This window comes from Gymnogyps californianus, chromosome 11 (assembly GCF_018139145.2).
Source record: "Gymnogyps californianus isolate 813 chromosome 11, ASM1813914v2, whole genome shotgun sequence".
NCBI classification, from domain to species: domain Eukaryota; kingdom Metazoa; phylum Chordata; class Aves; order Accipitriformes; family Cathartidae; genus Gymnogyps; species Gymnogyps californianus.
The window spans coordinates 2,372,914-2,385,902 of record NC_059481.1 but is presented as its reverse complement, the minus strand read 5'-3'; the positions used below and the strand labels follow the sequence as shown (position 1 = coordinate 2,385,902).

General features: G+C 56.1%; 1 protein-coding gene across 1 annotated transcript; it reads left to right on the top strand.

Annotated features, from left to right (window-relative positions):
* The first annotated feature begins 1,762 nt into the window (after positions 1-1,762).
* LOC127020709 (protein PML-like) lies at positions 1,763-11,565 on the top strand. The gene is made up of 8 exons (XM_050903485.1): positions 1,763-1,789; positions 2,434-2,948; positions 3,929-4,506; positions 7,107-7,144; positions 8,161-8,398; positions 8,873-8,931; positions 9,712-9,850; positions 10,497-11,565. The coding sequence occupies exons 1-8, from the start codon at positions 1,763-1,765 to the stop codon at positions 11,264-11,266; spliced, it is 2,364 nt and encodes a 787-aa protein (XP_050759442.1). The 3' UTR covers positions 11,267-11,565.
* Positions 11,566-12,989: the final 1,424 nt, after the last annotated feature.

Sequence of the window (12,989 nt, the reverse complement as noted above, 5' to 3'; positions counted from 1 at the left end):
TACGGGATGGGAACCAGTTGGCACCCCAGCATGTGCCCATTTGCTTCCAAGTCCCTTGGCCAATATGCCACCCAGGCACAGACCTATGTCCTGGTGCCCCCACAACGGGCTGCGTGGCCGGGCATCTCAGACTGGAAGGGCCATGAGCTGAGCAGATTGGATAGAGGAGAGCTTGGGGACACTGTGGCCAAGGACGGTAGTCCTAGGGTGGGGTGAGCAGCCGAAGCGGTGCACGAGGGCTGGCTGGACCAGGCTGGGATGCCACCAGCAGGCTGGAGTTGGGGTCCAGCGTGGCACTGCTAATGGGATACTGGCATTTATGGGGAAGGAGCAGAGGTGGTGATTTGGGGAATGACCTGCCTGGAGGTACCTGAGCCTTCCCCACACAACGGTTTGTAACAAGTGATTGCGCTAATTTGTGCTTCAAAGTGCTTTTGCATGTGTGCTGTGAGGTCTGGCCGCGGGGGCGTGTGGACTGTATAGAGGCATATATAGATATTTATTTATTTTGTAAGCTTCCTTTCTATCAACTCTCAATGGACAATAAACCTTGTGCAGCCTTGTGCTTGGGCAGCTATGGGCTGATGGCTTCTCCAGGCAGATGGGGCGGCACCCCTCAGTGCCTCAGTTTCCCCGAGGGACCCCAGGATGCTGCGTAAAGAGGCCACATGCTGGCCAGGGCGTGGGAGCCGCTGCCAGTCAAGGAGGCTGCGTGGTGTGACTCCATCTCACCATGGGGTCATGATGAACACGTGAAGTCCTGCCACAGCGAGGAAGAGTTGTCAGGATGCGGCATGGCCTCTCCGGGGATGCTCAGCTCCCCAACAGCACCCAGCACCCCAGGAGTTAAAATGTCTTGGAGCTCCGGGCAGCTTTACCAGCCCCCAAGATGTTTTGCTGGACCAGTGGGACAAGCCTGACTGGTCTTGCCAGCCTGTCCTGTCCATGCAAGGGGCTGCTTGCCAAGGGCGGCACAAGAATTGAAATGTTTCCAAAATTGAAATGTTTCCAAAATTGAAATGTTTCGAATTGAAATGCTTCACGGGTGCAATCAGGCCAAACCACCTGCTAAACGTCTTCTTCAAAGCCTGGGGCTGGGTGGCACCAGCCTGGGCCAAGCTGTAGAGATCCTACAGGCATCAAAAGCCCCGAGGGGAGGTGACCGTAGTGCCCCACCATGCCCTCTCCCTTTGGGGATGCCAGGCTAGGTGAAACCCCAAGTGCTCCTGGTGGTCCCCCTTTTGTGGTGGTCCCCCTTTTGTGGTGGTCCCCATAGTGCAGATGGCTGGGGGTTACGGATGCCCTGCAGGAAGGGGCAAAGGAGAATCAGGATACAACTCCGCAGGACAAAGAGGGATGTGGAAATCCTCTCCAAGCAGGGGGGACAGTCCCTGAGCCCCCTCACAGCCGCGGGGTGCAGAGGGACAGGGTGGTCACAGAAGCCGAGACCCCTTCGACACTGCCCCCCGGAGCGGGGCAGGGCGCTGCGGCCCTCCATACATTCCCTGGGGGATGCTGCTCCTTGGGGAAACGTCTTTTGGGGGGGGGGGGGGTGTCTTGGCGTCCCCTCCGGCTTTCTTCCCTCCTGGATGGCCGGGAAGGGCTGAGCCGCCTATGAAGCTCTTTTCGGGGGGGTGAGCGGGCTCTGCGTAGCTCCCCCCGCCTCCCCGACACGAAGGAGGAGTTAAGTGGAGCGCGGAAGGAACCGAAAGTGCAGACAGCGCAGGCAGGCGGAGGGGCTCCCAGCGCTGCCCGCCCCGCCATGGCCAGCTCCGGCTCCGGCACCGCGGTGAGTCCGGGAATGGATGGGGGGGGGGATGCGGGCGGTGGGCTCCGGCGGTTCGGGGGGGGGGGGGGGGGGGGGGGGGGGGGCGATGGGGGGGGGGTCCAGGCCACCAGGAAGTCCCCGGCCCCACGGCGTGGCCTGGGCAGGGGGGCGATGAGGAGAAGAGTTTTGGGGTGTTCCCCCCCTCCCCGGTTGAGTGGGTGGCAAGGAGGGGGGACTGGTCCCTAATCCAGCCCCCCCCCCCCCCCGCCCCACCCTGCGAAGGCACAGATGCGGGAAGGAGGGAAGCAAGAGGCCAGAGGGATGGGCTGAGCAAGAGAGGTGGGGGGGAATGGGTGGGAGGATGGTCCCCACCCTGCCAGGTTGTCATCCAGTGGTCCTTGGATGCTTCCTCCGTGCCCATCCCCTGCGCTGGCCCTCTGCAGCCCCCCCAGCCCCATAGCCAGGAGGACCATCCCATTTCCTCTTTGCTAGAGGGAAACGAAGCGCTCAGCAGGGCCCCGGTGCACGAGCGATCTCTAGGCTGCTTACAGGGCCTGAGCATCGCTGGTGGGAAGTGGTTGCTCACTGGTTGCTCCAAGTAGGGTTTGCACGTCACATCCCCCCATCAAGGTGTGGTTTCAGAAGCACTTAAAAACACACCCCAGCGCTCATTCCTCTTCCTTTCTCCCTCCCTCCCCAAGCTCCTAGAAGATGACTTCCAGTTCATCCTTTGCGAGGGCTGCCGGCAGGAATCACCCAACCTCAAGCTTCTCACCTGCCTCCACACCTTGTGCCTCAGTTGCCTGCATGAGAACAAGCCCATCGGGCAGTGCCCCGTGTGCCAGACGGCCATCCCGCAAGCCAGCGGCATCCCTGACACAGACAACCTGCTCTTCACCAACCTGCAGGTGAGGCTCAAGGTCTACAAGAAGATCGTTGATGGAGGTGACTTGTTCTGTGACAACTGCCAGAAAGCTGGTGAGTTCTGGTGCTCTGAGTGCGAGGAGTTCCTCTGCACCAAGTGCTTCGAGGCCCACCAGCGCTACCTGAAGAGGGAGAGCCACGAAGCCGAGAGGGTGATGGACATCAGGGCAGGATCTGCTAAGGACTTCCTCAAGGGCACCAGGAGGACCGGTAACTTGTCCTGCTCCAACCCGACCCACAAGAGCCAGACTGTAAGGTAGGTCTAAAGAGGTCTGTCCCCATCTGGGTGGTTTCTTGTCACAAACGTCTTTGGGCTAGTCCATGATGGGACTGAGCAGGACGTCCCTGTCCCTCTGCTACCCTGATTGCCACCGTGTCATGGAGAAGATGGGTGGGAAGTAGTGACCAGTGGGCTGTAGGGCATGGAGGGAGGATTTGGATGAAGCCGGGTTCGAGCTGATGGTGGGAGAGTGGGGACAGGGTAGACCAAGGGAGGGGAGTGTGTGGGGTGCTCCTTGCTAGGGTAAGGAGGGTGCGGTTGATGGAGCTCAGCAAGAAGAAGGCCTGTTGCTTCAGCTGCCATGATGGACAGCAGAGAAGGGTGTGTTTTGCTGATGGTGCTAGACCAGCTTGGAGAGGATTTGGGGAACGGCATGGGTGCAATGCAGGACAAGGTTTAAATGCCCTCAAGGGAAAGTCCAAGCGAGAGGGGAAGGGGCTGGAGCATCCATGGAGGCCAGCACTGATGCTAGCCACAATGGCCCAGATGCAACCCCTGCCTCAGCATGTCCCTAGCCCACTACTTGCCAAGGCTACCAGGACTTACATGAGGGATGGATGATGATCTCTGCTCCCCACTTCTTATGTTCTTGCCTTAGGCATCTTAGGGAGATAAGATACTCTGGTCTTACATTCTTATGCATAACCCCAATAAGTGCTCATGGAAGGGCAGAGCCCTCATTTCTTCACTGCCCTTGCGGTGCATAGATGAATGTCTACCATAATGCTTGCACAGTCACCGCAGCGACTTTAGCCAACCCAGCAGAGGAGCAGAAACCCTGTGGAGATAGTGAACCAACATATTTTTTTGCGATTGGGAGAGTATAAAACCAAATGCCTGGCCCAAACTTGGTGGTAGCTTAAATTCAATGAATGTATGAATTTGCAATTTGGTAAATGAATGAATTGCAAAGCGCATGGTGTAAATTCCTGCTCTGCTTGTGCTCGACCTCACAGCATCTACTGCAACAAGTGCGAGAAGGCTCTGTGCTGCACATGCGCGCTGGTGGACAGCCAGCATGCCCCCTTCTGCGACATCCGCAGCGAGACCCAGCGCAGGCAGGAGGAGCTGAGCACCATGAGCCGGGAGCTGAAGCAGAAGAGAAGCGGCTTCGAGGCCACCTACGCGGCGCTGCAGGATGAGGCCGCCCAGCTGGAGGAGGCGCAGCGGGAGATGCGGGAGCTGATCCGGCAGCGCGTGGAGCAGCTGGTGTGGCTGATCCGGCGGGAGGAAGAGGAGCTGCTGGGGCTGGTGGAGGCGCGGCAGGAGCAGGGCCGGCGGGAGCTGGCGAGGGAGCTGCGGCACGTGGCGGGGGTGCTGGGGCGGATGGAGGCGGGCGAGCGGCTGGTGGAGAAGATGTGCCTCTACGCCACGGAGCAGGAGGTGATGGACATGCAGCCCTTCATCAAGGCGTCGCTGGAGGAGCTGCAGCGGGTGCAGCCGCCGGCGGCCGGGGACCGAGCGCAGCCCGGGGACTTGGCTGAGTGCAGAGCCAGGCTGCAGGCGCTGGTGGAGCGCGTCACGGGGCACCCAGGTGAGGAGGCACTTGGCCAGGTGGGCAGGGGAGGGGGGACCGAAAGCAGAGTTGAAGGTTATAATCCCTGGTTAGACCATATTCTCCATGGGTTTCAAGTCTCTTTCCATGTGGTGACCTCATGGACCTGTGCCTCCAGCCTTTGCTCATGCAGTGGGCACACTCCAGCCTCCCCCAAGGACGGGATGCAGTTGTTGCATCCATCACTTCCAAAGCAACGCTTGTCTCTTGCCTTTGGGGAGTACGGCGGTCCCCCAAACGCAATTGTACTGGGAGGGAACATGGTGAATCGCTTGGGATGGAGCCGTGCCGTGGCTTGAAGGACCAGGAAGGTGAGTGACACCTGGAGATGGGGCGCGTGGAGCAGGGGCTCGCAGAGGCTGGTGTTGGCAAGGAGGAAGCAGGTGGAAGGGTTGGATCAACTCTGCATCCTCTCTGAGAAATGTTTGTGCTGGTGACATGTGCAGGTCCCTCAGGGGTCATAACCATCCTCCAGCCCTTAGTGTCCTGCCCCCCACTGACCACTTCTGCTCCTCAGATCTCCAGCCAGTTTGTCTTTGCTCAACCTTTGTCCACAACCATCTGGGGTAATTCCCCTTTTGGGTTGTTGATTACCGCCTTGGGATGGCGTTTCCAACCAGGAAGGTGAAATGTTCCCCAACAGGGGTGGCAAGAGGTCCACGACCGCTGCTGGGTTTGCCCAGGTCTTCCCCCAGCTCTTTGGCAGCAGCGCTGTGGTGGAGATGCTGGTGGTTTGGGAATGGTGAAGGCCTTGGCATCTGTGGTGTGTGCAGGGATGGTGTGCTGGAGGATCCAGGTTTGGTCAGAAGGTGGTAGCATCCTTCCAGAAAATGGGGGGAAAAAAAGCAATGGAAGGAAGAGACTTTGTGGGGTCTTCTGCTCCATCCCCCTGCTACTGTCTTTAGACCTGGGCTATGACCAGTGTCCTCCTTGGCCCTCTGTGGGTGTCCACCACTGAGCTCCCCAGGGCAATCTCATGGGCTATGGACAGTCCATAGAAGAGCCCAGGGGTGATGTCCTGGGTGGAGCTTGGGGTTTCCTGGGGACAAGCTGCCTCCCACCCACTCCTTGTGTCTCCGTCACATGGTAGGCATCATCCCTCCGTCTCCCCTCTCCACCCCACCGAGGCAGGCTGGGAGGGCCCTCCAAGCCCTGATTCTCCCCTCCTGCTCCCTTCAGCCCCCTCCCCACCACAGGTACCTCCGCTCCCCAGCACGACTCCCCGTCTGAAGATGAAAGCACCCTGATCCTCGACCTCGAGCCTCCCAGGGAGCATTGCCAACCGCATGGAGGTCTCCCCGCCGGGCTGCCTGCCCACCACCAGCCCTGTGCCCCCGTGTTGGACTCCTCCGGCGGCAGAGGACACGTGTGTCCAGACCAGGGAGGGGATATGTCCCCCACCCAACCCACACCTCCAGCCCTTCTGATGCAGAGGGATGAAGAAGCAGAGGAAGACTCGGGGTCAGCCCACAGGGACACTGTGCCTCTTCCCAGGAGCATCGAGGACTCTCTGGCCTCGCTGCAGGAAGATTTCAGTGGCTGGGCCAGGTCCAATGTGCAGCAGGTGGGCAAGTTCCTGAAGATCGGTGATCGCCTCCTGCAAGCTCAGCACAGGGCAAACAGGCACCTGGTGTCCGTGACTCGGGAGATCCGGGCCATGTCCTGCTCCCTGGCCACCATCGCCTCTGCTGTGGGACCCTTGCTGCAGCCCATGGCCAACCCATGGGACCCCCCCACCACAGACGTGGACTGGGCATCGCTGTCCTCCAACGTGCTGGAGTTATTCCCTCCCAGCACCCTACAGAAGCATGAACCGCTGGTCCCAGCAGCTGCCACAGCCCCTTCCCCCAACATGCCCCCTCCTGCCACCCCTCCTGCCGCCCCCCCTGCCAGCCCAGCACGCTCAGAGCCCCCAGCCCAGCCTCCGAGAGGGAATGCCCCAAATCAAGGCACCCCACCAGAGGCAAGCGTGGTGGGCAGCTCAGCACCAGACTTCAGAAGCGGAGGAAGAAGTGAGAGTCTGCAAACCAGAACGTTTGCCATGGACTGCGGCTGCTTGGAAAACCCTTGAAAGGTCCCTATGGAGACCAGGCTCTCCATCTCACCTTGCTATGCCAACAAATCCTCCTGGGATGAACAGTGCCTTCGTCTTTTGCTGGGTTTGGGAAGGCAGCATCTCCCCTGCAAATGAGCCCTCACCACTGCATGGCAATAACTTGCTTGGGAACAGCATGATCCTACTAGTTTTCTTTTTTCTTTCCTTCCCAGCATGTGTGACCTCCTGGCTTATGGGTCTGGGATGGGTGGGAGGGCAGCAAACCCATATGGGAGAGCTGGAGGAAAGACTTTAGTGGGTGGGTGAATGAGCTGGCGGGTGGCCGGGCAGAACGGGCACCTCTCCAGCCCAGCCTGCAAGCTCACTGCTGGCTTTCAGCCTCAGTAGCATCTCCAAGAGGTGACCCTCCAAGGAGCTGGCCCCAGAGCCACCTGCACCTTCTGCAGAGTTTTTTCATGCTGCTCTCAGACATCCCCAGCATTCCTCGCCCTCCTTTCAGCTCGCTGTGTTTTTCTCCTTTCAGAAGCCGCCCCAGCTCCAGCCATGGAAAACTCCCACCAGGTGAGAGTGGGCATTGATCTGGGATTTTTGCCTCGTGGGGTTACCCGGCAGGAATCTGGGGCTACGCCCAACTCTTGCAAGGTTGCTTGAGCTCTGGCATTTGGTTGCTGCTTTTCAAGTTCTCTTTTGAAAGAGGAGATCAGCCAGGCTGGCTGGGCATAGGGCTGCAGAGCCAGGGCAGGCTTTGTCCCTTGAAGGCACCTTTCTGACTAAGGTGCAAACACCTCAGCGTGAGACATGCCGCTGCATGCACTGTAAAGAGCTCTCGTAGGCACGGTGGCTTGCAAGTCATTTCCTGCCTGCGCCCTGCCCTGCGCTGCCCACGTCTGGGGCTGGCGGGAGAGAGATGCTGCGACTGGTTGTGATGGATTGGGGGCCCCCAAACACATGTCCCACAAGAAGGGCAGAGCTCCACTCAAGCAGAAGTGGCCTTCAACAACGTTGAAGGCAAGCTCTCCTCTGGTTTCCAGTCCCATAGTGCATGAAGGACTTGTCTAGCATCAGACCTGTCTGCCTTTGCCTGGGACAAAACAGCCATCACAGGAGCGGGGCTGGGGACCCCCAGGGTGCCCCTCTGCAGAGCACGTCCCCAGCCTGGGATCAGAAGAGTTTAGCCCTGCCTGCAAGCCCTGCAGAGCCTGGGAGCCTCAGGGCTGAAGCAAGAAGATAAAGATGATTCATTCCCCCAGCTCAGGAAGGGGAGGTTCCCATCTTGTCCTTTGCAGCCGTTAAGCAAAGCAGAAAGTTTTCCTGACCCTTGTCAGGCAGAGAGGACCTTGACCAAGGCGGCTGGAGTGTCCACAGCCCAGGAGAGCCAGGGGCTTCATGCCAGAAATGAGGGTGTGGAGCTGGGTGACCCCAGAGCAGCAGAGACCATCTGGGCAAGCAGAGCACTTGCTTTGGGAAGGGACAAACCCGTGTGGTCAGGCTTGTTTGGCTGCGCTCCGGTGGCAAGGGACATCTCCATCCCTGACCACGCAGGGCCGCTCTCACTGGGCTCCTCTTTGCACACTTAGGTCTCCACCTCCAACCCTGAAAAGAGGAAGAATGTCCAAAATGTGAGTGTCATGACATCGCCAGTGAAGGTGATGAAGGTTGAAGACAACGATGACGGGTGGAACCGGATGGTGCCGCAGCAGCCAAGCTGCTTGGAACAGCCTGGGACCAGCTGTTCGGTGTCCCCCATGACTCTCGCTAAGGAGGACAGCCTGCTGGAAGACGTGCCAGATGGCAACAGTGAGCTGCAAGACTCAGGTAAGCGGTGTCTAGAGCGGTGAAGCCACAGGCGGACTTTACGGGGTGTAGGCATCAAGGCAGGGCAGTTTGCAGCATCTCCATAGACCTCCCAGGAGGATAGTTATGTCCCAGCGCATTGTCTTGTTCAAAGACAAGATGTTTGGTGGAGATTAATGGAGAACCAGACTTTGTTCCTTCAACTGCTTGCATACTGTTACGCTACGTGATGCTGCATTTTGGTCTTCTCTCACCCGTAGGATCTCGCCCAGTGTGTACTCTCTCTCTGTGGCTTGAGGGGGAATCAGTCCTTTTTCAGGTGGACCCCGAAGGCAGGGTTGCTCCCTGCTTGCTCCCCACCCACCTTGCTGGCTGTGCAGGGCCACCTCTCAGCATGGTTGGTGATGCCAATCGGGGGACCATTGGCCCTGGCACTCACTGCAGGGGCGGACAGTCCCACATCTGAAACATGACACGTCTTTCCTGCCTTGGCAGATAGCGATATTCTCTGCTTGGACAGCTTTGAGGAGGACAGCACTGATGACGAGTCGATGGTGAGTGCAGCTAAAGGGCTTTCAGTGCTTGGCCCTGTGTTGCTCAGTGTTTAAGCCACAAATACTGGACCACTTGGCGCTTCCAGACCTTCGGGACCATCCCATAATCCCCCTTAGAGCCTGGCAAGGAACTTGTGATATCCTTCCTGAGTGCCAAAATAAATCCACTCTAGCTCTCCTCCACTTCTAGGGGAACTGGGCTGTCTAGCAGCTTGGAGACCTTGGTAGATACCATCTTGGTGATGCCAAGGTGGTAAGCAGTCCAAATGAAGGCCAGCAAGAAGAGACAATCCAAAACCTCACCTCCTCCTTGAGGCTGTGGATGGGGTTTTGTTGTTACTTTGCAGCACGGAGCAGTTCCCATGACAGTCTGCGTGACCAAAAGCTGGTGACCAGCTCTTCAGAATAGGTTTTAGAAATGGGCAGCTTCCCTTCCCTGCCTGCCGTTTGCTGGGTTAGGCCCTTGGCTCACAGCCAGAGGGGAGATGTTGGGTAGCCCCAACTTTTCTGTCACTTTTGAGCAGAAAGCCAGTCGGGAAGGATCCGAGCGAGCCGTCCTGTGTGGACGTGCATGGAGTATGCATGTCACTTTGTTTTGCGGTGCTGGAGGAGGCAAGTCTTCATGACCAACCAGAGGGGCTTATTATACCCTAAGTCCTCTAGCAGGCAGTTTGAGTAGATCCCTGAGCTTTGGTAACCTCCAGGACACACAAGTGCCCAGAGCTGCTGCCCTGGTTTTTCCTGTGATGTTTATTAAAAGCAAATTGTGTGCTCTTCCAGGACTCCAGTCTGCTAGATGACCCCAGCAACCTCCTCGATGAGAGCACCAGCGAAGACGACTTGGGCTTTCCCATCAGCAGCCAGAACACACTGGACGTGAAACAAGGATCCCTGGTCTTCTTTGACGTGAAGATTTTGAGTAAGTTCCTAAGCGAGGAGGTCCCATGTTGCAGCCAGCTCAGATCCCCACATCTGCCAGTGTCTGTTTTTTGGAGGGGGGAAGTTCAGGCATGTCCACCATGGCCTTGGCTGTGTAAGGGAGAGGACAATATCCTGACCTCCCAAGAGGCCTTGCCTTTGAGTTTCAGGACATCTGGAGGAACGTGAAGCCCGCAGGGCCATGGGGAGATTGCTCTGAGATTGCTCAGCCAGTTAACCAGCCCTTGTGCCATTGTGTCAGCATGGGCTCCACTGCTTCTCCTTCCCATGGGCCAATCTCTCTTGGGCGAGGTGAATTTTACTTTTCAAGCCCCTCTCCTTAGTCCACCCTCAAAAAGCTGTGAAAGGCCTCATGTTGCTAGTGGGGGGAATGATCCCACTGCAGGAGGTGTTAGTGTTGATGGGAAGGACACTCCTGAAGGACGTTGGAGATGCTGGAAGCTGAGGGTGTGACTGAATGGTGGAGACAGGTGAAATGATGGATCAGTCCTCCAGCTGCTATCGATGGCGAAGGCTGTTAGAGGCTGAGCAACTCAATCAATGTTTTGTTTTCCTACTGAATAAGAGACTAATTCTGCCTTTCCTCCCTCTCCAATCCTCTTTCTCTTCCCCCTCCTCTTCTCTAGAAAATGAAAGCATTCAGATGACAGTGGTAGATGGAGAGAAAATATTCCCAGTCCTGATTCAGCCAATGAAATGTTTGTCCAGCTTGATGGCCAAAAATAGCGTCTGCGAGATCGGTCTGAGGAATCTGCTGTGCCACCTCAGCACTGTCCACAGGCCCATCCTGGGTGGCTTTGGTCTCTGGTCGCTCCCCTTTCCCACTCTTTTGGAAGCATTGACAGTCATGAAAAAGAAAGAGGAGTTCAGCTCTGTTGTGTGTGGTTTCCTGGACATTTTGCCGCTGATTAAGGAGGAGATCCCCAAGAGGGATAACTATAAGCTGAAGAACTTGGCCAGCACTTACCTCTGGCAGCACTTTGGTGACTGCAGCGCCATGGAGAATGTCAACATCATGAAGTACCTCTGCGAGGTCCTGGATGTCAACCTGATGAATAAACCCGGGCTGATCATCAGTCAAGCCAGCCTGGAGTCCTTCATCTCCCTCCAGCCCTTGCTGGCTGAGAAGCTCCTCACCAAGCCATCAGCCCAAACATTGGCCACCCACAACATTGGCCTCTCTGAGCTCTGGTCCTGCTACCAGCGCAAACCCAAGAACGGGCTCCAGCAAATGTGCCGTCTCATCAACGCTCACCGGCGCAGCTCCGAAAAGAAAGTCCGAAACCTGAGCAAGGTCAAGGTCTACTTCCAGTGCCAGGAGCAGTTGGCTGAGAGCCAGAAGACCCCGGCAGGCAGTGATTTCCCCGGAGCCGTAAAGAGTGAGGAGAAGTGTTGAAAGATGCTGGTGCCTCTCCAGTACTCATTCCCCTCTCACCCATGGGGAATGAGTCCTGGAGCCAAATCCTGGCTCACATCGGTAGTTTTGCCTTCAATATTTCCTGCCTGCTCCTGCCTGGGGTGGTGAGTCTGGGTCTCTGGGTTGTCACAGTCTCTTGCTGTCCTCTCTCATCTGAACTTGTGCCAAGGTGAAGAGGTGAGGACACCAGCTTGGCTGGGAGATATCCTGGCTCTGATCCGACACCCTGCAGCCACGCCGTGCCTTTGTTTCGCCCCTGGATGGATCAGGCCAACTCTTGGGAGAAATCTTTCGAACCATTTCTGGTCTGGTTTTTTTTGGGGGGGTGGTCAGTGGGATCCGAAGCCAGCTGGAGGAAACAGCAGGTGGGGAAACTGGTTTGGAAGGACCAAGGATGGTGGTCATTGCTGGGAAGGAGGTTGGGCAGAGCTGCTCTGTTCCCATGAGCTGCTGTGTGGGACTGTCATGAATGAGTGATTTAGATCACTTAAAGAATCACCATCAAAGGTATTAGCGAAAGGTGATTTTAATGTGAATTTGTAAAGTGCAACTTAACAAAGTTCGATGGCAAGGTTCACTCTATTACTTACTATGTGGAAGAAACAACGGAAAATTGAGTTAAAATCAACTTAGAATCGAGTTAGAATGATTCACACAGAGACTGGAGACGCAAAAAGGGTAAGGGAGACCCTCCCATTGAGTCACGAGGTTCACAATAGACCCCCTTGCTTTCTAAACTCCTGATAGAGCTTAGGTGCAGCTAGATCCAATCTTAGTCCCAGACTTGGTCAACTGTTTATGTCTAATGGAATTAATAAAAGGGTGAGGAAAACCTCCCGTTGAGTCACGAGGTTCAGAATGGGCCCTCTTGCTTTCTAAACTCCTTCTCAGAGAGGAGTCTAGGTGCAGCTGGATCCAGACTCAGTCCCAGACTTGGTCAACAGTTTATGCCTAATGGAAGGGATACAAGGGGTAAGAAAAATCTCCCGTTGAATTACTATGCCAATTTGTCAGGGAATGAGTGATTATGGATCCTACACAACTTTGAGGTAGCAGCAGTTTAAGATTTATTAACATTATTATGGTAAATCACAAGATTAGGTTATATGATTTTTAACAATACTTAATCATCAGCCACTTATCAGAGTGATTTAATAAAATTTGTTATAATCAACACTACAAAGTTTCCTAAATCGAATCGCGCGCACACACAAACACACACACAGAGACATAGAGGTTAACCTACGATCAAGAGTTTTCTCTCTTTGCCAATTGTAGTAAATTATTGGTACCAAATGATCTTTGAAACTTTGCGGAATGTAGTTGTGGTGAATTACTCACTATTCTCCTTTGTCAGCATTTGTCAGCAGACGATCTTTGACCCCTTCTTCTTCATCGGCATCTGTCAGCGGACGATCTTGGAAATCCTCATGAAATCTACCCTGAGAGGCATCCCAGCTCAGGGGGAGATACTGGGTCACAGCCTGCTGCGATCCCGGAGAGCTCAAAGGGTCTCGCTTAGGGTCGTTGTTTGTAGGATCGCGAGATGATTGACTTTGGTCAGTGTATTTCCATTCTGGCCACAACTCTTGTCAGGTAATTCTGGCGCCTTCCAGGGTGGGCCATGATCCAGGCAGCAGGAGTTTCAGGTACGGCTAGGGAGTACCTAATCGTCCGCACTCACTGTGCCGTAGCCAGGACA